Genomic DNA, 23,071 nt, shown 5'->3' with positions numbered 1-23,071 from the left:
ATGTTTAAACTTCAGTTTCCTTTAAAGTACTCTCCATTGGATGCAATCCACCTATCCAGACATTTTTCCCACGGCTCAGAACACATTGATTTTGATACTTGCTTCTACCATTTTTTGACTTCATTCCTTCCATATTCGCAAAATGTTTCCTTTTGAGTATTTTTTTCCTTCTGGCGAAATAAAGTCACTCAAAACGAGATCAGGTGAATGGGAAGGGTGGGGCACAGGGGAGTCATGTCATTTTTGGTCAAAAACTACTGAATACAGCACAGTGTGAGCAGTTGTGCTTGTAAATCACCCATCATGAAATGGGTAAACACTGTGAAAGAGTCTTCAAAAAAAATTCACTGAAGCCAAACACAGCCTTTCACAACAATGCGAGTTAGTACATTTGGTACAGATGTACCAACCTGGGGGTACATCTGAGGGTTCCCAGAACACTCACCTAGCTGGGGAAGCCTGTACTTGAAGGGGCTTGCCCTCCAAAGAGTAATTCTGTTTTGGGGGGGGTTCCCCTCCTATGTAAATCTAGCTGTCCCTTTTTCAGATATTAAAGAGATTTCCAAAAAATATCAAACAAGGCTATTCTCACTATATATTTTTTGTTTTGATAAAAGTTTTAACTTTGTTTAATTTTTGTTAAGTACAGTTGTCTCCATTTCCCCCCACCATAAGTTATTTTAAATGTTGTGTATTTTTAAATGAATAGTTTTAAATTATGTTTCAGTTTCTGAAATGGGACATAACAATTTATGTAACACAAAAACAGAAGCTTCTTTGTGCTCTTAATTTTTAAGAGTGAAAAGGGGGTCCTAAAATCCAAAAGTGTGTAAACCCCAGTTCCAGAATGGGTCACTGGTAACCTGCACATTAGAATTCTCCCAGTCCAAGCATTAAAATTAAACGCTATTCCCCCGTCTTCTTTGATGGTGAAGTCTGGACAGAGAAGCACTGCGGTTGATAGAACACCAATTTCAATAAAACAAGGGAGCAAGAGGGGCATACTGAATTATGCTTTCTGGGTGCAATGATGATGTGAGTAAACGACCCCTGCAAAAGAAAAGAAGCAGAAACTAAAGCGGTTTCTAAGAAAAAAATTCAGAGTTACCCTGGGAACACTCTGTTATTAAATAATAACACTCTGTTATTAAATCTACACTCCATTAACCCCACACGTTCGCTGACTGCCCTAGTTTGTACACTGGCGATACTTATACGAAATAGCTCTGCCGACTCCCTTTCTGCATCTTCCCAGCTCCGCACGCATGGGCTCCGCACGCATGCATCAAGGAAAAGCCAGCGCTTTTTGGGCCACACCCATACAACACCGAGCCGGGGCCGAGTAGGGAGTCACATGCGGGCAGTCACGTGGCCACCACCAGGTGGCGGGAGGCGGTTGGAAGCGCATGCGCAGCTTCGTGACCCTCACGCGGTGCACTATTTCCCAGCTTCCTCAGCGCCGATTTCCCGCCAGGACGGCGCTGAAGCGGTTTCGTGCTCCCTGGGTGGTTTCTCCGGGCTGGTTTCAACCCGCGTGCGTTGGTTTTTCACGGCCGACGTGCCACCATGCAGCAGGACCCTCCGAAGAAGAGGCCGGAGAAGAAGGCGGAGAAGCGGCTCCTCGATGCCTCGTCCTTTGGGAAGGACCTGCTGGCCGGCGGGATCGCGGCCGCTGTGTCGAAGACCGCAGTGGCGCCCATCGAGCGCGTGAAGCTGCTGCTGCAAGTGCAGGCGTCGTCCAAGCAGATCAGCCCCGAGGCGCAGTACAAAGGCATGGTGGACTGCCTGGTGCGGATTCCCCGGGAGCAGGGTGCGTACGGGCGGCCGCCGCGCCGCCCTCTCCCCAGGGTGCCGGGAGGGGACGCCTGCGGGAGCCTTGGCCGAGTCTGCCTGTGAGTGGGTGATGCACTTGTTTCTTCCCCTTTGAGAATTCTGTTACCGGAGCCAGTCCAGGGCCAAGAGCCCTGGACATGACGAGTCCAGATGCGGGGGAGGCCGCCACCTCCTCTTTGTCTCAGTGTCTCTGTCGCAGCCGGATTTAGGTCTTGGCACCCTGTGCCTGACTCAAGGCAGTTGGGTGGCTCCCAGGACTAGGGGAGATGCTATTAGGTACTTTGCTGCGTTAACAAATGTCCAAGTTGCTTAAATAATTGTTGAAATAATATGTTTGAGAAATACTCCAAAGATGGCAGCTTTGGAGCCCCCCAGTGCCCTGGTCCATATTCGCTGAGAAGAGGCCCTGACTCTTCTTAAGAACGGGGCTGAGACCAGGGCTGAGCCTGGAGAGGCGCACACCTATGCACAGAGTTGAGGGGGACCAAAATAATGAAAACACATAGTGTTTTAATGCAGTTTTTTTTTTAAATCCAAGGTGAGCAAAATAAAATTTTGGAAAAAGACAGGATCAGTATTACCATTGTTGAGGTGGGGTTTTTTTTGGGGGGGTGGGGTTCAGACCCTGTCTTTATTTAAAGTTTTAATTTTTTGTTTATTGTTGGGTTCCCCCCCCATTATTATGGAAAGATGTCAAGGGATAAATAGTGAAAGTGCTTTGTTAACCACTGAGGGCTGTCCTATTGCAGAATAAGTCCTAAGTTAGCTCAGTGGATAACAGGATAATTTATCAGAAACTTTCTATGATCCACCCATATAATTGAATTCGATTGAAAACTTTATACGAACTTTGAAAAGGAAACAGGCCTATTTGATTGTGTATTCTGAACAGGGAGGGAGGTGGCTTCAACTCCAGTGCAGTCTGTCCTTCCACTCCTAACTGTAGGGCAGGTCACTCTCCCATAAAAGGTTTTCTCTCCTTAGGGATGTGGTAGCAACTCTTCTGGATCTGTCGAGAAGAGTTGAAAATCTGTCAGAATTTCAATAATTTGAAATTGCAGTATTCGGAGTCCGAGGTAGACTCTTAAGGCATTATCTAAACTGTGAATTTAAAATGCCTTCCAAGAGCTGAGCCCAGATGCTCCAGGGTGAGTGGTTCACATCTCCGCACCCCAGTTATTTCAGCAGAGCAAGCCGCTCATTTCCCCCAAGGTCTTCGCAGGAAAAGTAGGAACTTCTCTCTCCTTGGTTTAGATTCTAAGATCTCTTCAGAGAAGCAGGAGCTGCTTTATAATTAGCTACTCTGGTTTAACTATTTTGTCTGGTAAAGTTAAATATTCTGGTCAGGTTGTGTTGACCACTGCTAATTTATTTTATATTTTAAGTGTTCTTTTTAATATTTAAATCTAAAAATACTCAGTGTGGCTCTTACTAATCGAGATCATTCTGAATTGTTATTGCTGTTCCTGCTTTCTGTGCCTTCAAAGATGAGATGGTAACAGCAGAACTTTAAGATGTTTTCTATTCTTATATACAGGGCTGCCTTATGAATACAGTATAGACCACGGTGTATATTCTATGCTCAGAGGTTAGTAATTCACAACAGGGATTATATTGCCATCTAGGGGCTTTTATGGAAACTTGTGGGGAATGTTTTGTTTAGCACAAAGACAGGGGTGTAATCTTTTTTTTTTAAGATTTTATTTATTTATTTATCTTTAGAGGGGAAAGGAGAGAGGGAGAGAAACATCAATGTATGGTTGCCTTGGTGTGTCCCCTACTGGGAGTTGGCCTGCAGGGAACTGGCCTGCAACCCCAGGGGTGTAATCTTTAATTGCAATAATTTGAAAGGCAGAAGCTGGGGAGGCTAAACATCTTGCTGCTGTACATGGCCAGCCCTGCACAACGAAGACTTAACCTGCAACCTGAAAGACTAAGGTCTCCCACTGGACTTTCAGGCAGCAGTAAAACCTGTGCTTGATTATCTTAGCTTTGAACCTAACTCTGGTTTACTCATAAACACAAACTCTCTGGGCATAGTGCTAGTAAACATTGATTCCAGCTATGCAGCCAGCATGTAAGCAGAGGGAAGATTGTACTTTGCTTTGTTCATGATTTCACTGAGAGTTGTTCTTCATAGTGAAAACTCCTAACAGCCACTCTGCTTGTGATGTTGGATCACCGCTTACATCATCTGCATTTGTAACTGCTGAGTCCATGATCATTGAACATAGACATAAATATATTTGTTAAGCCCTGTTTTCAAAATTCAATATGTGCCTAAAATATAATGATTCATTATGAGTAGAAGCAAGCATCTATTATGTCTATAGTGGGTCATCCGTCACCAATTTACTGGTTAAAATACACATTTTATTATAAATTCCTTTAATTTCTCTTTTATATAACAGTGAGGGCATTATGTGGATTTTTAAAAAATTGCCGAAGAGGCCACTGTATTCTGTTCCTAGATAGTAAAGTATTTGTAGTAGATACTTACATAGAGAGGACATGAACCTGGTAGGGTTTAGATCACCATGCTAGATCATTTTGGAATTTAGTATGCAGTCACATTCTGAGGTTGTTATTTTCTGGAATTTACCTTTTTTCTCCTGTTTTTTTGTTTGCTCTAACTTTGCTAACTTTTCCTTTCTTTGGGTAACATGGATGAGTCCGAAAGGCACAACTTTCAGAAGTCGGCACAGCTAGCTCTTCTGTCACTGCTTCCTTACCTGCTCTTTTCTCTCTTTCCAGCCCAAGGACGAATCTCTTTATTCTTGCTCTGAAAATAGCTTTAAACATCTCTTTGGATGTTTTTGATGCTTTTTATAAGCTTTCCTTGGATTATAACAGCTTCTGGATCTATCCTAATGCTATTTTTTAAAGATTTACTCTGTGCTGTAGTGTTTTTTTTAACCTTCCAACTTGTATGTGCACTTTTATTTAATACTGCTTAAATCTTTGTAACACACGTGATGCACATTTATTACAGAAAATTAGAAAGTATAATAGAGAAGTAAAAAGTGAAAACAAATCACTGCTAAAATTACCACAGTTAACATTTTGGTGTCTACGCTGTGATTTTTCACTGAACAGAATATGCATATGTGATATATATTTTTAATTAAAACAATTGTTGTATTTAATATATTATCAAATAGACTTTTAAAGATCTGAACTATGCAGCCTCATTTTTAAGAGCCCACCAGCACTCCTCATTTAAAAGTTCTGGGCACTATTTTTAATCTGAACTTCTCCAAACCTTTTTTGAAGGCTAAAGCAGTGAGGTTTTTATAAAAACCTTGAAAATTGTGTTTTGGGGTATGAAAATAAAATATTAAATATTCACTTTATTTAAATAAAATGAGAAAATAAACTTTATGGATATTTCATATGGGAATTTACACTGGCACTTACGCTTGGGGCAAATGTTAGTTACTTTTCACAGGACACTAAGGCATTCTGAAAAAGAAATAGGAGTTACACTGTGTAGAGAGGATGACAGGCACTAATCCTCAGCTATTATATAATAAACATTATGTTTGCTCAATTAAATGAATTTATAGAGACAAGAAGACCATTTGAATAGGCATTAAAACTATTTGAAATATAGATTCATGTACACTACTCTTTTTTAAAGATTTTATTTATTTTTAGAGAGAAGGAAAGAGAGGGAGAGAAGCGTCATGCATGGTTGTCTCTCACACACTCCCAACTGGGCACCCTGCCTGCAACCCAGGCCTGTGCCTTGACTGGGACTCAGACCTGGGACCCTTTGGCTCGTAGGCTCATATGCAGTCCACTGAGCCATACCAGCCAGAGCCATGTACACTATTCTTAAGAATTAGCCTTGCCCTAAGGATGCCTTGAGATAATAGCAAAAAATGTCATGAAAATGTCATGATTAGCAAGATATCTAAAAATATTGCTCAAATAAGGACTCATTTATGCTCTAATACCTTCTAACTAGAAGTTTTCCCCTAGCCCTGTATCTAAGTAGCCCTTTGTCATTCTCCATCTCTATTTTTGTTCTTATGACCACCTGACATATTTGTATAGTTCTTATGGTCACCTGGTACTTGTTCATTGTCTCTTTCCTTGGCCCCTTTCCTAAAATGTAAGGCCTATAAGACCCAGAACTTTGTTCCTGGTGCTATCCACAGCAGGTATGCTATGCGCTAGGTACCAAATAAAAGTTTTTTAAATGAAGAATCTTTATCTGATTTTTTAATTTCTATTTTGGGTATATCTTAGAAATTAGAAATGTACAGAATAAGATTAATAGCAAAGGCATATAACTTTTAAAAATATATGTATACATATTTATGAGACATGCTAACTACATACTCATATTTTTTTACTGATAGGCATCTGTCCGAATATACTGGGGTTGGGGCTTGCTGCTCTAGAATATATATGCGCCCAGCACTCCCATTCTTGGCTGTATGTTGACCAGTGAGTGGCCTGGTAATTTTTTCCTATTTTTTCACCAGTTCAGTTTTAGTTTTTTCTCAGACTTAGGTTCAGAGTATGTTTTTTCCTGCTCTTAAATTTTGAAGAGATTGTTTTTTTCCTAGCAGTTAAGTCAATAACTTAGCCATTCAGCTGTTATTAAACATACTACAGTTGCTATGTTTTTCTCTACCAATTTTGTGATTATGTGTTAGAAAACTGTTTTTTTATTTTGTATGACTAAAGAATCAAAATACTACTGCATTTGTACCACTCTTGCTTTTCCCTTGTTTTTGATTCTGACCAAAAAGGAGAAAGACTACTGTTTTTTATTGAGAATGGATTTTTATAGAGGCAGTAGAGACTTTTTAAAATACATTTTATTGATTATGCTATTACAGTTATCCCATTTCCCCCCTTCATTCCCTTCCAACCTGCACACCCTCTCTCACCCACATTCCCCCACTTTAGTTCATGTCCATGTGTCATAAGTTCTTTAGCTTCTACATTTCCCCTATTATTCTTGCCCTCTCCCTGTCTATTTTCTACCTACCATCTATGCTACTTATTCTCTGTACCCTTTCCTCCTCTCTGCTCCTCCCACTCCCCTGCTGCTAATCCTCCATGGGATCTCCATTTTTGTGGTTCTGTTTCTCTTCTAGTTGTTTGCTTAGTTTGTTTTTGTTTTTGTTTTTGTTTTAGGTGTGGTTGTTAATAATTGTGAGTTTGCTGTCATTTTTATCTTCTTTTTCATAGATAAGTCCCTTTAACATTTCATAAAATAAGGGCTTGGTGTTGATGAATTCCTTGAAGTTGACCTTATCTAAGAAGCACTTTATCTTCCCTTCCATTCTAAATGAAAGCTTTGCTGGATAGAGCAATCTTGGTGTAGGTCTTTGGATTTCATGACTTGGAATACTTCTTTCTAGCCCCTTCTTGCCTGTAAGGCCTATTTTGAAAAATCAGCTGACAGTCTGATGGGAACCCCTTTGTAGGTGACTGTCCTCTTATCTCTTGCTGTCTAGGATTCTCCCCTTCATTTTAATCTTGGCTAATGTAATTATAATGTGCCTTGGTGTGTTCCTTCTTGAGTCCAGCTTCTTTGGGACTTTCTGAGCTTCCTGGATTTCCTGGAAGTCTATTTCCTTTGCCAGATTGGGGAAGTTCTCCTTTATTATTTATTCAAATAATTTTTCAATTTCTTGCTCTTCCTCTTCCCCTTCCCCTTCTGGTACTTCTATAATTCATATGCTGGAACGTTTAAAGATGCCCTGGAGGTTCCTAAGCCTCTCCTCATTTTTTGAATTCTTATTTCTTCATTCGTTTCTATTTGGTTGTTTGTTTCTTCCTTCTGGTCCACTCCATCGATTTGAGTCCCAGTTTCCTTTCCATCACTCTTGGTTCCCTGTGCATTTTCCTTCATTTCACTTAGTGTAGCCTTTATTTTTTCATCTAATTTGTGACCAAATTCAACCAATTCTGTGAGCATGCTGATCACTAGTGCTTTGAACTGTGCATCTGATAGGTTGGCTATCTTTTTGTCACTTAGAAGTATTGGCTCTGGGGCTTTGATCTGTTTTTCTGTTTGAGCCATAATGTTTTGGTCTGGTCGTGCTTGTTACTACGAAGGGCAGAGCCTTAGGTGTTCCCCAGGGCGGGGCAACCCAGTGGTTTGGTTGTGATGCTATGTGTGGGGGTGGGGTCAGAGAGGGAATAGTTGTGCTTGCTCTACTCTGTGTCATATTTCAGTCCCTTCTGCGGCTTCCTCCAAGCAAATTGGGCCCTTCTGGTGCTGATTCCCCGGTGGGTGAACTTGTATACGTTCTAGGACCCTGTGGGTCTCTCCAACCAACTCTCCTGTGAGGCTGGGATTCTCTCCCTGTGCCTCAACACCCACAGGTATTTTCAGTTGGTGTTTTGAGGCTTTATTTCCTGGTGCTGGGACCCTGGGTTTTGGGGTCTGTCTCATTCCCCAGTTTCACCTGGTTCATCTGCACGGGAATGTGGGACTGCCCAGTCAGCCAGCTGCCTTGCATGCAGTGCCTCGCTTCACAATCACCGCCTCCCTGGGTCTGCCCATTGCCACCCTGCGCCTAGGGTCTGCCAGCCGCTGCCTTTGTGCCCAGGGTCTGCCCGCTGCTTTCTTGCATTTCTGAGCCTTGCATGCTCACTCCAGGTGCCCCTGCTTTTTGTGCTGAGACCCCTCTCCACCCGGCTGCCCGACTCTACCTCGCCTACCAGTCTGGATGAGTGAGTCTATTTTATCTCCTTGGTTGTCTGACTTACAGTTCAATTTTCTGTCAGTTCTGGTTGTTATTTTGTTTCTAAATTGTTGTTGTCCTTATTTTGCTTGTGCAAGGAGGCACAGTGTGTCTGTCAATGCCTTCATCTTGGCAGGAAGTCCCATAGAGAGGCAGTAGAGATTCAGTAGCTGTAGGTCTGCAGTCAGATCTGGAATCAAGTTGCAGCCTTTCCCTTGTGACCTTGAACTTTTTTTCTTAATTAATGACGTGAAAGAGGGGAAGACACAGAGAGAGAGAGAGAAACAGCAATTGTTGTCCCTTATTCATACATTCATTGGTTGCTTCTTGTATGTACCTTGTCCAGAGATGTAACCTGCAGCCTTGCTGTATCTGGACAATGCTTTAAGCAACTGAGCTACCAAGCCAGGGCCTGAACTTTTTTAAAAAATTTAATCCTCACCTCAGGATATATTTATTGATTTTAGCTAGGGAGAGGGATGGAGGGAGGGTGGAAGAGAGGAAGAAACACATGGATGTGAGAGAGAAACACCAATTTGGTTATCTCCCATACACACCCTGACCAGGGATCAAACCTACAACCTTTTATGGTGAATGTGACATTGGTCCAATCAGCTGAGCTGCCAGGACTGAATTGTTTTTATTTAACCCCTCTCAGCTTCAAGTGCCTCATTTGTATGCTGCAAACTGGCTGGTATGGTCATTGTGAGGGTTAAACAAGATAATGTCTATAAAATATTCAACCATGTGTTTATTGAATAGTTAGTGCTCAATACATTTTAAGTCTTTAATCATCATGTGTGTATTCCTCAATTTGCATACATGTATTTCTGATGTTCATTTCTGATTCACTGTGTATCTGGGATAAACAATGTAGGAGAGGAAAAATTTTTCATCTACCTTTCTAGGTTCTTTGGGTGTTCTAATAATCAAATGAATAGAAGACAGATTAACAGGAGAAAAACAAATTCGATTGCTTGCGTACAGGCCCCTATAAGAATCTGAGAACCACAGGCGGTTGGACAGTTGAGGCTTACGCTTTTCTGAACTGAGAAGACGATAGAGGTCTGGATCTTCTAGGAAGGAAGACAATTTGTAGGAAGATGGGGAAAACAGATGTTTGTAAACAAATGTTTATTGTGCTGCCCCTGAGACAATGGGGCACAGAAGGAACTTTGGACAAACAGGTCCTGCTCAGCTCCCTCTAGCTTATCATACCTCACCCATCCTCTTTGTAGTTATCTCTGGTGATAGTTTTCTTTTTGGACCAAGCCTTATCTCTAAATTACCTCTGGTAGTTAAGGAGAAGGTTAAAAAAAAAAAGATACTTCCTGAATTTCCTGTTTCTTAAAAACAACCCAAATAATCTATACTCCAGAGATGCATTTTGGGGTGGCTAATTTTGCTCCTCTACACTTACTTGCATTACACAGAGAGTAAAGTTTTGAGATCTGAGGGAGCTCATTTCTTCAAGCTTAAAATAAAGAGACTAAGAGTACCTATTTCATGGGTGATTATGAGGAGTAAATGAATAAAAACCAGTTCTTCCAGAGTAGAGCTTTGGAATCAAAACAGGCAACTTGATTCTAAATCCTGGTTTGGCTGTTCGGTAACCATGTCCTTTGAGAGTTTTCAGATTTTTTAAAGTTTCAGTTTGTGCATGTATAAAATGGGTTCTGTAGGAGAACCTACATCATAAGCATAATGTGATGACTAAATGAAATATACATATAAAGCCCCAGCCAGTGAGTGGCACATATCAAATGGGTAGTAAATGGTAGCTTTTGCCATTACATGTTAAATGCACTGGTAAAGACTGAATCAGCTGTAAGTACTAAGAAGGTTATTTCCTGGCTATTAAATACACTTTTTAATTGTCTTTGTGCAGCTGCTTTATATTCAGCTTAGGATTCACAAGATTCTGGAGTTTTCACCCCACTAAATGTACTTAACTTATATTTAGTATGTTTTCTTTTGTAGGTTTCTTCAGTTTTTGGCGTGGCAATTTGGCAAATGTTATTCGGTATTTTCCAACACAAGCTCTAAATTTTGCTTTTAAGGACAAATACAAACAACTTTTCATGTCTGGAGTTAATAAAGAAAAACAGGCAAGTATATTTTAATATCTCTAAAAACCTTAAAGAAATAGTTGGATTTGTCTTACCTGTGATGTTGGGAGGATGTGCTCAAGTGGAGGGAAAAATAATAATTTAAATATAGTAACTGTTAACATATAATGTATGTTAAGTTATAGAAATTACATATGAAAACAATTATAGTAACTTTTACACATTTCTCTAAACCTTTTAACATAGTTTTAATAATTAAGGGATTTTTTTTGTCTCAGTATTTCTCTAAGTAAGTATTGTAATGTAAATTATATTTTATAATCATTTTACTACACTAGGAAAATTCAGCATTCTATTTAATAAAACGCTTTTGCTTTTCTTAAGCCAAAGAAAAAAACCACAGGAGATATGTATTTCTACCTCTGAAGTAATTTATTCTCTGAAAAGTAAATTGTTTCTTCTTTATGACTGAGGACATATTTAGCTGAGATTAGAGTGCACAGTGTATAGAGATGACTATCTCGTGTGGCCACTTCCACTGATCTAGGCTACTTTTGCTGGAGGTCATTAAAGTATTTTGGAATTTCAGCATGTCATCATCTAAACTGCACCTCCTAGACTGCCTGGTAAGAAACAAAGGCTACATGGGCAGGAAGAGGAGCATTCTGGGTAGTGTGGTGTGTGATACTACAGATGTGTACTACAGAAAGCTGTTTGTAAAGCTGGCCTTTTAACCTTGAGAAAAATAAGACTTTTACACAATCAGGTCCTGTAGTTTAATAACCACTTTTTAATTTTGTATGTTAATTTAATTCTGTAGTTTAATAACCACTTTTTAATTTAATTTTAATTTCATAGTTCTGGAAGTGGTTTTTGGCAAACCTGGTTTCTGGTGGAGCGGCTGGGGCAACATCCTTATGTGTGGTATACCCACTAGACTTTGCCCGAACCCGATTAGGTGCCGATATTGGAAAAGGTATGGGGTTTTCAGAAAGACTAACTCTTCTTTCTTTGTGTTTTGATCGGTGTGTTATTTGTTGTAGTTATGCTGTAACAACAGTGTTCATTACAGTCTACAAATTTTATTCGCAACTGAATGGTAGAGTCATGGGGCCTAAAGATGACTACTGTTTTCTTTTCCCTTTAAAGAGAGAAAGGGATGGCCAACACTGTCTTAACAAAACAGAACAAAGGCTGCTAACTTACTTACATTTTATTCCTTGAGAGACAGCTCCTAGATCCCTCATACACTTTCTTCCTGCCTCGACTATGACTCCTGTCTAGGTTCGACATACAACCCTCATCCTAGAGGTTTCCTTTTCCTCTGTTCTTACTCATTTCATTTATCATGTCTTTTTGTTATACCCTTGTTTGGGTAGATTGTGATCTTTGGTGGTTTTCTGAGAAGAATAGAACAGAATATAAATTTTGATCTTGCTTGTCTAAAAATGTCTCTCTTTTACCTTCTTATTTTGGCCATATAAAAAATTTGGGTTTAAAGTTCATTTCTTTCACAATTTTAAAGTAGTACTCTAGATTCTAGTCTCTAATATTGCTCTTAAGAAGTTGCTGTTACTGCTGATACTTCTGTACATACCTTTTTTCCTTTTTAATCATTCTCTATCCCTGACGATCTGACATTTCACAAGATATATCTTTGTGTGAGTCTTTTCTTCAGTGACAGCGGAACCCATTCAGTCTGGAGGCTTGTGTTCAGTTCTAAGGATGGCAGAGGAGAGAAGCTGTGCATGCTGCACATTCAGGTGCTCCTTTCCTTTCACCACAAAAATAGAACTTCTCCTAATTTCCAAGTTTTTCTGAGGTTAGAGTCCAATGGCTCATTTCTCAACAGTATCTCTCTCTTCAAGAAAAGAAGTTCTAGCCTTGGGTGATGTGGCTCAGCTGGTTGGAGTGTCATCCCATAGCCAAAGGGCTATGGGTTTGATTCCCAGTCAGGGCATCTGAGTTGTGGGTTTGGTCCCTGGTCCAGACGCATATGACTCCCCGTATAGGCGTGTTTGGGAGGCAACCAATTGATGATTCTCTCACATCGATGTTTTCCTCTTTCCCTTCCTCTCTCTCTAAAAAGTCCTCGGGTGAGGGTAAGAAGGAAATTAAAAAAATAAAATAGCCCTGGCTGGTGTGGTTCAGTGGATCGAGTGCTGGCCTGCAAACCAAAAGTTCACCAGTTCAATTCCCAGTCAGAGTACTTACCTGGATTGCCGGCCAGGTTCCCAGTTGGAGGAGTGCAACAGGCAGCCTATTGATGTATCTTTCACACGTCGATGTTTATCTCCCTCTCTTGCTTCCTCCCTTCCCCCTCTCTAAATAAATATATAAAATCTAAAAATAAATAATAAAATCTTAAAAAATAAAGAAATTAAGTTTCACCTTTTTCTGCTTAGTGAGGTTCCACTTCACCTTTTTTCTATCCTGCTAAAATATGTGGATTTTATTCTTTGTCACATACTCCTCTTTACCTATATGGCTTTAAACCTGTTTTATTTCTGTACTTTAATAGTATGTCTTAAGAGAGCAGAGATTCATTTAATAAATATTTCTTCATTGCATACTGTGGACCAGACCCTGCCTCTGATACAAGATGTGTGTGTGTCTCACACATATACACACACCTCACATAAAACATGGAGCTCATGGTTTCTGGACCTTATAGTTTCATAGGGGACACAGGTAATAAAACAATGAATGAACAACAAAAATATGCTGTCACTTAGCAATAAATGCCATGAAGAAAAGTTAGGAGAAGGGAATGACATCAATTTTAAATAAGTGCTCAGAGAAAATACCTTACAAAGGGTAGCAGTCTGAGAAAACATGAAAGTAGGAGTTTCATCTTACGTTTAGCTGGCAGTCCAAGTTTTCTTGTTATTGCTAAGAAAGTGAAAAGAACTCATATATCTTGCTTTAAATTCAGTATCTTTGTTTTCTCTCAAAATTGGGAGAATTTAGTTTGTATTGAAAGATTATATTCTACATATAATATTTTAAAAATATTGTCAAAGAATTTAAGTCAAGGGACAATAAAAACAGAACCATAAACACTTGAAAAATATGACACTCCATCTAAAATGTTAATGATTCATAAGTTACTAGTTTATAGCATTTTCTTTTTGCCTTATCTGTCTTTATGCTCTTTAAATGAAACTAGTCATGGAGTTTTTCATTCCTAATGAAAACTAAAAATTTCTACATCCCTAGTAACTATGTTTCCAGTAAATTGTGGTAATTTTATTGAAATGTTTTAAGCCTATCATATTGCTTGAATTAGATTGCTTCTATAAGAGATTAACATTTTAAAAAATTTTAAGATACTACTTGAAACTTTAACTACTTTTTACTGAATGGGAGGATCTTGATGTGTATTTGTTTTGTTGGAAATGTTTCTAAGTGGCAGTTCCAAATACTTTAAATCTGTAAAATGTTTAAAGTATTTATCTGGTATATAATGATGCTAATAAATTTCAAATGGCTTTATTTTAGGTCCCAAAGAACGACAATTCAAGGGCTTAGGTGACTGTATTATGAAAATAGCAAAATCAGATGGAATTGTTGGTTTGTACCAAGGCTTTGGTGTTTCAGTACAGGGCATCATTGTGTACCGAGCCTCTTATTTTGGAGCTTATGACACAGTTAAGGTAATTGGGTCTTTAACTAGTATGTATTAAACATATGGCTTGTTTTTTAATTGTTCTAATTAATAACATGTTCAGCAGATATATTTACTTTTAATTATATAAATCAAAATAAATGATGGAATAAGGGACATTATAGAATTCTGTTTAATCACAACCTTGCCATAACCTAATCAATTACAACTCTACTGTGAATCTGACTATACATATAAAACACAAATTTAAATGTTACATTTTTGTGCTTTTTGCACTGCAAGACTGTTATACATTATATGCAAATATGAAACATTATATTTAGTCAAAATCTTCGATCTATAGAAAACCTCCTGACAGAATTTTCTGATTTTGTGTTTACTTTATCACTCTTTTTTTTATATACAAATAAGTTCTCATCATTCTTTGGAAAGAGGCAAGGCTAATTAATTAGTTAAATGTAATAAATGATACTATAGCTCAGTTGTCTGTTGTATATCATTAGATCCTTTGTTGTATTCTCCAGATTGTTTTAGCAACTTGTCTTTTCATTTCAGATTTTTTAAAAGATTTTATTTATTTATCTTTAGAGGGGAAGGGAAGGAGATAGGGAGAGAAATATCAATGTATGGGTGCCTCTCGTGTGTCCCCTGCTGGGAACTGGCCTGCAACCCAGGCATGTGCCCTGACTGGGAAGCGAACTGCGATACCCTGGTTTGCAGGCCCGTGCTCAATCCACTGAGCTACACCAGCCAGGGCTCATTTCAGATTTTAATAGCATTTTCAAAAGGTAGGGAAGAGAAAGATTATAATTACAGCTACCATTTTTTGAGCTATTACTTAGGTCTAGGAACTTTGTTAAATCTTTACATCCTCACAGTGTTCTAGGATAGAGGATTCTCTCTTTAGGATTTTACTTATTTATTTTCAGAGATAAGGGAAGGGAGGGAGAAAGAGAGGGAGTGAAACATCGGTGTTTGAGAGATGTGTGAGATAACTGTCTATCTGCTCCCTCACGCACAACCAATACCGGGGGTCTGGCCCACAACCCAGGCATGTGCCCTGACTGAGAATCAGACCAGTGACTGTTTGGTTCGCAGGTCAGCGCTCAGTCCACAGAGCCACACCAGCCAGGGCTAGGATAGCTTTTAATATCCCCATTTTAAACATAACTAACCTCAGTGAATTGAGTGATGGCGGTGAAAGGCTGCTGGTTCAAATCCCTGTCGGGGCACATACCTGGGTTGTGGGCCACGTCCCCAGTTGGGGGTGTACAAGAGGCAAATGATTGATGTATCTCTCACATGACATTTCTCTCCCTCTCTTTCTCCCTCCCTTACCCTCTCACTAAAGATAAATAATTAAATCTTAAAAATACAAAGATAACTAACCTAGAGGTGGTTAAGTAATTTATTTAAGTAGCAAGCAAAAATCTTACGCTCTTAATCTCTATATCATAATGCTTCCAAAGTGAAACAGTGAAATTAATATCAGTATTATTTACTGAATAGGATTAAAAGTTGATGGAAATTTTATAATAGTTTTGTAAATCATCTTGACATTCCATCAAATATACTTGAATGTTGTTTTTATTGTGGTCTAGAAATAACTTAGAATTTGTAGTGTATTTTTTCTTACATATATTTAATCACTGAAAAATTTATGTGTATTCTCCTTTTCTCTATTACTACATGTAGCGGTTGTGAAATTTAGGAATGTTTCTTCATTAAGTTAGAGCTTTAAAGCTATATGTCAAATAAAATATCATCTGTTGATGATAATAGCAGGCATTATTTCATTTTTTTCAAATCTGCAAAAAGCCATGGAAGAACTTTTTTGGTCACTGGCTGCTATCCTAGTTTTCAGTGCCATTAATGATGGATCGATTAAATATATGCTTTTCTTTTTTGTATGTTTTTAAAGTATAATCATGTATGACATTCTCCTTTCTTACTGCTCTCCTGCTACTATTTTAATTTTTCCACATTAAATCCAACTATTTTTAATTGCACTTTTAAGTATAATTGAGTCCTCTTTCATATATTCCTTAGAATTATTCTTTGACTTTAGGATTTAAGATATTTTAGAAAGGCAGATGGTTACTTTATACATTGTTCTTTTGTAGGGCTTATTACCCAAACCGAAGGAAACCCCATTTCTTGTCTCCTTTTTCATTGCTCAAGTTGTGACTACATGCTCTGGAATACTCTCTTATCCCTTTGACACAGTTAGAAGGCGTATGATGATGCAGGTATTTTATATTAATTATTTGAAAGTTTGAGTTTGCCGCTATCTCTGATGCTCAGTTATACTTTATTCAAATTTTAGAGAAATTTTGACTGACAGGCATAGGTCATTTTCTAATTGTGTATGCTGTAAGAGTTGGTCCCATTTTTCCTCCCTTTTCTCACCTCACCCAATCCCACCCTTTCCCTCAGTCAGTCCCCGTGTTGTCCCTGTCCATGGGTCATGCATGAATGTTCTTTGGTCAGTCCCTTCACTCGTTTTCGCCCACCGCCCCCTCTGGCAGCTGTCAGTCTGTTCCATGTATGTGCTTGTTTCCATTTTGTTCATTACTTTATTGTGTTCATTAGATTTCACATATGAGTGAGATCATGTGGTATTTGTCTTTCACTGACTGGCTTATTTCACTTAGTGTAATATTCTCCAGGTCCATCCATGCTGTCACAAAAGGTAAGAGTTTCTTCTTTTTTACACTTATTTAGTATTCTGTATGTTCATAGCAGCACTATTTGTAATAGCCAAGATATGGAAACAGTCCGAGTGCCCATTGGTAGATGAGTGGACAAAAAAGTTGTGGTACATTTATTTTTATTATTTGTTTTTATAGAGAGGGCAAGGGAGGGAAAAAGAGAGGGAGAGAAACATTGATGTGTGAAAGAAACATCAATCAGTTGCCTCTTGCACATGCCCCAATCAGAGACCAGGTCCACAACCCAGGTATGTGCCATGACTGGGAATTGAACCAATCAAAATGGCAACCTTTCGTTTTGCGGGATTACACTCAACTAGCTAAGTCGTGCTGGTCAGGGCACTGTGGTACATTTACACAATGGAATACTGTAAAATAAATGCATGCTGTGTTTTGTATTCTTCCCTATCTCTGAGCACCCGCCATCCAGCAAGGCTTTTTATTCTGCTGCCAGACAGAAATGCTTTCCACTACTGTAGCATAATTGTGTGAGGGTCTTGGGGGGTTGTAGGGATTGGATGTGTGTGTCTATCTTAACTGAGTATCAGACCAAGCAGAATAAGCACACTCACAAGCCATTGACATATATAATATCATTTGTTATAGTACATTTTAATAAAAGTGAATAATTTTAGCTTCAAAGATGAAAATTTATTTATAATGATCTATGTTCGAAGTATAAATCCCCAAGTCAAAATTTGATACATTCAATATGTATTGCTGTTACTTGTTATATCCATTCAGCAAATATTTGACTGCCTAATCCATGCTAAGCTGTGCTGACACAAATAAAATAAGGCAGAGGCCAAGCCATAGCATAGTCCTGAAGGCACAGAGTTAACTGTTTAAGCAGAAATGCGCATAGGCTCCAGGAATGCAACAGAGGAAGAGGGCCCAACTGCCTAGAGCAATCAGATGTGTCCTCTGGGAGAGAGAAATCTCAATAAGTAGGCTTTTTCTCCAGTGAGCAAAGTTTCTAAGCAGAGTGAAAAAAAACCTAGCACATGGAGCACTTGAAAAGTGTGGTTCGGTATACCCAGATGATAGGTTTCATGAGGACAAGTGAAAATAACGAGGTCAGTAAGCTAGCAAAGTGCAGTATTGCTTGGTGTGACAGATCTGTCCTAAGCAATTTGCAGTTTGACTCAATTCTCAAAACAATGCTATGAGGTGTAGTTAGTATCATTATCCTTATTTTATGTCTATGAAATGGTCCTAAAGAACCCCCTAGGCCACCTGAAAGGGTAAAACGTATATAACCTATTACCATCCTTAAAGCTATACCATCCTCTTGGACTATCCTTGAAGTTATTCCATTTAGATCTGTGTTTCCTCTTGATCTATATCTAGTTCTAGTTTAATACACTGAAAACTTCTTAAAATGGAAAATCAATTTGCATATAGACTTTGGATTAGTAAATAATACTGTATCAGTGTTAAGTTTTCTGATTTTGATAACTGTACTTCAGGTATGTTAGAAAATGTACATTGGAGTGTTTAAGGATAAGGTCATGATATCTACAATTTACTGTCAAAATAATTGTGTTTTAGTGTATGTAGTGTATCTAGGGCTGCCATAATAACGTACGACAGACTGGGCAGCTTAAACAACAGAAATTTATTTTCTTACAGTCATGGAGGATCAGCGTTCATGTCGAGGTGTCCAGCAGGGTTGTTCTCTTCTGAGGGCATGTCCCCTTGACTTGTAGATGGATGGCGTTCTTCTACCTCTGTCTCTTATGGTCCACTCTGTTTCTCCTCTTATAAGGATGGCTATATTGGATGATGTCTGACCTAATGAACTCATTTGACCTCAATTACATTTATAAAGACCGTATCTCTAAATATAGTCACATTTTGAGGTATACTAGGGATGTAGACCTCAGTGTATGAATTTTGTGGGGACACAATTCAGTAGATTTTTTTGCATTTTTGTTTCATATCCCACAACCTTCTTAAATGCTGTAACCAACACTAGTCTATGCATACACTCTTTCAAGATTTCTTTTTAAATACAGGTTTATGATCTGCAAAAAATACCAGGTTCACCACCACCCCCTTTTTTAAATAATGCTTAAACACTTTATTTCCTTTTCTTGCATTTATGCACTAGTTGAGACCTCTGATACAGTGTTATATTAAAGAAGTAATAACCAGCAATCTTTCTTATTTCTAATCTTACAGAAGTGCCTTCAGTGTTACATAATTTAACGTTACCCCTGGTTTTTTTCTGTAGGTATCCATTGTCAAGCTGTGGCTCTTCCTGTCTGGTTTTGGGTTATAACACTTATTAATTATGAATGGCAGTTATGTTTTTTATATCTATTGAGATGATATCATTTTTCTCTTTTAATTTATTAATATCTATATTTCATTAGTCTATTTTCCAGAGCCAAACCAACCTTATATGCCAGGAAGAATCCAATTTGGCCACAATGCATTATATTTGGTGTCCCTTACTGGCTAATTTCTGTTCAGGATTTTAGCATTCGTGTTTCAGTGATGTTGGCTTGGAATTTTTCCTTCTTTTATTGTCCTTACCTAAATTGGTATCAAGGCTATGTAAGCTTCATAAAATATGCTGGTGAATCTTCTTAATTTCTCTCCTCTAGAGTAATTTATGTAAGGTTAGAATTAAATGTTTATTGAATGGCCCTGACCGGTATGGCTCAGTTGGTTGGGCATCAGTTCTGCAAAGCTAAAGGTTGCCAGTTCAGTCCCTGTCAGGGCCACGTGCCTGGATTGCAACTGATTGATGCATCTCTCTCACATTGATATTCCCTTCTCTTTTTCCCTCCCTTACCTTCTCTCTAAAAATAAATAAAGGAAATCTTTTTTAAAATGTTTATTGGATGTTTAGTAGACCTTAACATATAAAGCTATCTGGATAGGTGGTTTTCTTTATGAGAACATTTTCAACAACTGATTGTATTTTTTAATTCATTTATTATTCCATTTTTTTCTACTCTGTTGGTAAATTATGCTTTTTTAAGGAATTTATTAATTCTGAACATTCAAAATGATTTCCATGAGTTTGTAATATCATCTCTTATCTCTAGATCATCTGCAACAATGTTACCTTTGTCATTTCTAATAACTTTGGGGCCCTTTTTAAGTTCCACTAAAATTTTGGTGCCATTTCTGATCATATGGGAGCTCTTTCTTGTTCTTTCTCCTCAAACAGTGTTTCTAGGGATTTGTCAAATTATTTCAAATAACTAACCTTTGGCTTTTTATACTTTGTTTTTTTTTTCTATTTCCTTTATTTTTTCTGGTTTATTTTTATTTCTACTTTATTTAGGTTTATTTGTTGTCTAAAAATGTTTAGATTGCTCATTAATTTTCAGCCTTTGCTTTCATATATTTCAAGGTTATAAATTTTCTTATAAATTACCACTCAGACAGCATCTTAAAAATTTAGTTGAGTATTACCATTATTATTAGGTTTTAAGTATTTAAATGTTTTTCTTAATATCCAAACATGATATTTTTCTAGGTATCCTTTTTTACTGTTGATTTAGCACTTAATTGCATTGTGAGGAGAAGATAAATCGTGGTGTATGGTGCCATCTTTTGAAATTTGTTAAGCCTAGTATCTAGTCAGTTTTCAAGTGTGTTTGTGAAATGTGAGTGTTCTCCAGCAACTGCTAGATGTATAATGTTTGATTCGTGCTCATTGACCCAACATACACATACCCAACACAGTGTTATTTTTATGTGTCTTTAGTGCTGAATAAAACCTATCTTAACATAAAAGCTATTAAGATAATGAGAAACTCTTTGTCTTTCTTTATGCAGAGTGGTGAGGCTGAACGGCAATATAAAGGAACTTTAGACTGCTTCGTGAAGATATACCAGCACGAGGGAGTCAATGCGTTTTTTCGTGGGGCCTTCTCCAATGTCCTTCGTGGTACAGGAGGTGCTTTAGTATTGGTGTTATATGATAAAATTAAAGAATTCCTTAATATTGATATTAAAGGTAGTTCATCAGGAGATTAAATTGAGAAATGCGTATATTTAACTTGTTAAATATACAAATTACATAGCTGCCATTTGTATAAATTTTGATAGTTATCACTGTCAGTATTTAAATGGTAATTCTGCAATAAAGTCTATGCTTTTTCAAAGATTTAAATACTAAAAATCCTGTAAATGTGGGTTTCTTTCCCACTTAGTCTCAAACTCACTTTAATGAGACATTTTACCGATAATTAGCTTGTGTTATTTTTATTATCCTTATGTTCAAGGATAATAAAATGTTTAAGTTTAAAATTCTTATGTTTGTGATGAAAAAGTGTATAATGTTAAAATACAAGACATGAAAGTTCTTTTAAAGTGCTATTCTTTTAATGTAATTGTTTTCCCATCTTTTAAAATCATATAATATAACAAGTATTTCTTAAAAGCTGATTGAAAGATGTCATCATTATACCTGTGGGCATAAGTAAGCTTTCTTCAACATCCTTAAGACAGCTCAGTTTATTTCTAAGTATAGTGTTTCTGGCATTATACAGCTTTTAATAAACACAGATTCTAGATCTTATAAAACACTGATGAAGACTTTAATGACACTGTAAACCTGTAGTTGGAAATTAAAAGCTATAAAATGGCATATCTACTAACTTTTATTTTTAAGATAAATAAAGTCTTGCTAATGTGAATATATCTTGGAACAAAAAAAGTCCCCTTGAAAATTAGTTTGTGTCTTATATTGATAATAAAGGAAGTTTAAAATTTAAATATGAGCTTTCTTGATTCTAACTTTATTAATAAGCATAGAGGAACAGATGTTTGTCAGAATTGGGAACTGGCTTAAAGACAGAAAACAGGGTTCCAAGGTCTGGTACAGGAGCCTGTTTTGTTTTTTCAGAAATGTTGTTGAAGATAGTACATTTAAAACCCCCAAAGTTTTAAAGTTCTGGTGGGTAAAGGAGTGTTAAGCTAGTGGGGATAAACTACATAAAGATGTTGTGGGCATATGAGTGAACAAAACTGGGTGAGTAAACTTCTTGGTGCATCGGACCAAACAGAGTATGTTTCAAAGAAAATAGTAGAAACTAGACCTTAACATACAGGGCGGAGCAACCAAATCAAATACTAGGAATAGTCACTCATATAAAGATTAACTAAAAAATATGAAAGTTTTACATTTCTACAGAGACATGCACAGAGGAAAGAAGTCTTTGCAATCCAGAATGGCTTAGGTAGAGGACAATCTGGAATTTAACTACTAAATCACTATCCAAAGGCCTATTCTGTGAAGCCTGGAAGATACATAGATATGACAAAAAAATGTTAGTATCCTGGACTAAACCAAAACTGTATTATGACTCAGGGTGAGCAAAATAATAATGAGATTACATAAGGAAATAATGTTTAAATGTTAACTCAATGTTTGAAAAATGCCTAAAGAATATTTAAATGTGTACATTTTTCGTGTGTTAAATTACTAAGGCTGCATCTTCTTGGATAGGATTTTTAATTTCCTATCCTAAAACTATATTCCAAATAATGCCAAAAGTTTATTCTTAGAGCTTCATTCTTTTATTTTATCTTTACTTAATTCATTAAAATACATCCTCTATAAAAAGATAATCTTTTAAATTTATAGTCATTTATGCTTACTGAAACTACCTTTATTTTGCTGAATTTCACATTGTTTTGCTAGATAAAGAGTCAAAACAAAACAAACAAAAATCATGTACTAGGAGGCCAGAAGCTCCTGAAGACATTTTTACTATTTTATATTTCTACTCTGGATCCATTCTCTACAGCACAGGTGGCAGACACAAGGCCCACTGGCTAAATCTGGCCCTCCACTTTATTCTGTCCTGCCTGGCACTTTGTTTCTACCCCAAGGCAGCACGGAGTTCTCATTTAACTCTTAAGGAGTAGTTACAGTCCTAAAATTAGTAGTTATGGTAGTTATAACTATAGTAGCAATAGTTATAGTAGTTAACTACTATAGTATAACTATTAGACTACCAGTAGTCTAGTATTTATAGTAGTTACTAGTAGTTACAGTATAATTTTACAGTCCTAAAATTCCCTTCGGCCCTTTGAAGGCACCCTTGAGGCTGAAGTGGCCCCCAGTGAAAATGAGTTTGACATCCCTGC

At 37.6% G+C, this 23,071-nt stretch overlaps 1 protein-coding gene across 1 annotated transcript; it reads left to right on the top strand.

Annotated features, from left to right (window-relative positions):
* Positions 1–1,539: 1,539 nt before the first annotated feature.
* On the top strand, positions 1,540–20,953 carry SLC25A31 (solute carrier family 25 member 31). The gene is made up of 6 exons (XM_037058214.1): positions 1,540–1,810; positions 10,527–10,654; positions 11,474–11,591; positions 14,117–14,271; positions 16,367–16,492; positions 20,753–20,953. The coding sequence occupies exons 1-6, from the start codon at positions 1,567–1,569 to the stop codon at positions 20,951–20,953; spliced, it is 972 nt and encodes a 323-aa protein (XP_036914109.1). The 5' UTR covers positions 1,540–1,566.
* Positions 20,954–23,071: the final 2,118 nt, after the last annotated feature.

This window comes from Sturnira hondurensis, unplaced genomic scaffold (genome assembly GCF_014824575.4).
Source record: "Sturnira hondurensis isolate 20B ecotype Veracruz unplaced genomic scaffold, ASM1482457v3 Scaffold0010128, whole genome shotgun sequence".
In the NCBI taxonomy this organism is placed as follows: domain Eukaryota; kingdom Metazoa; phylum Chordata; class Mammalia; order Chiroptera; family Phyllostomidae; genus Sturnira; species Sturnira hondurensis.
This window is presented reverse-complemented; position numbering and strand designations above follow the sequence as displayed.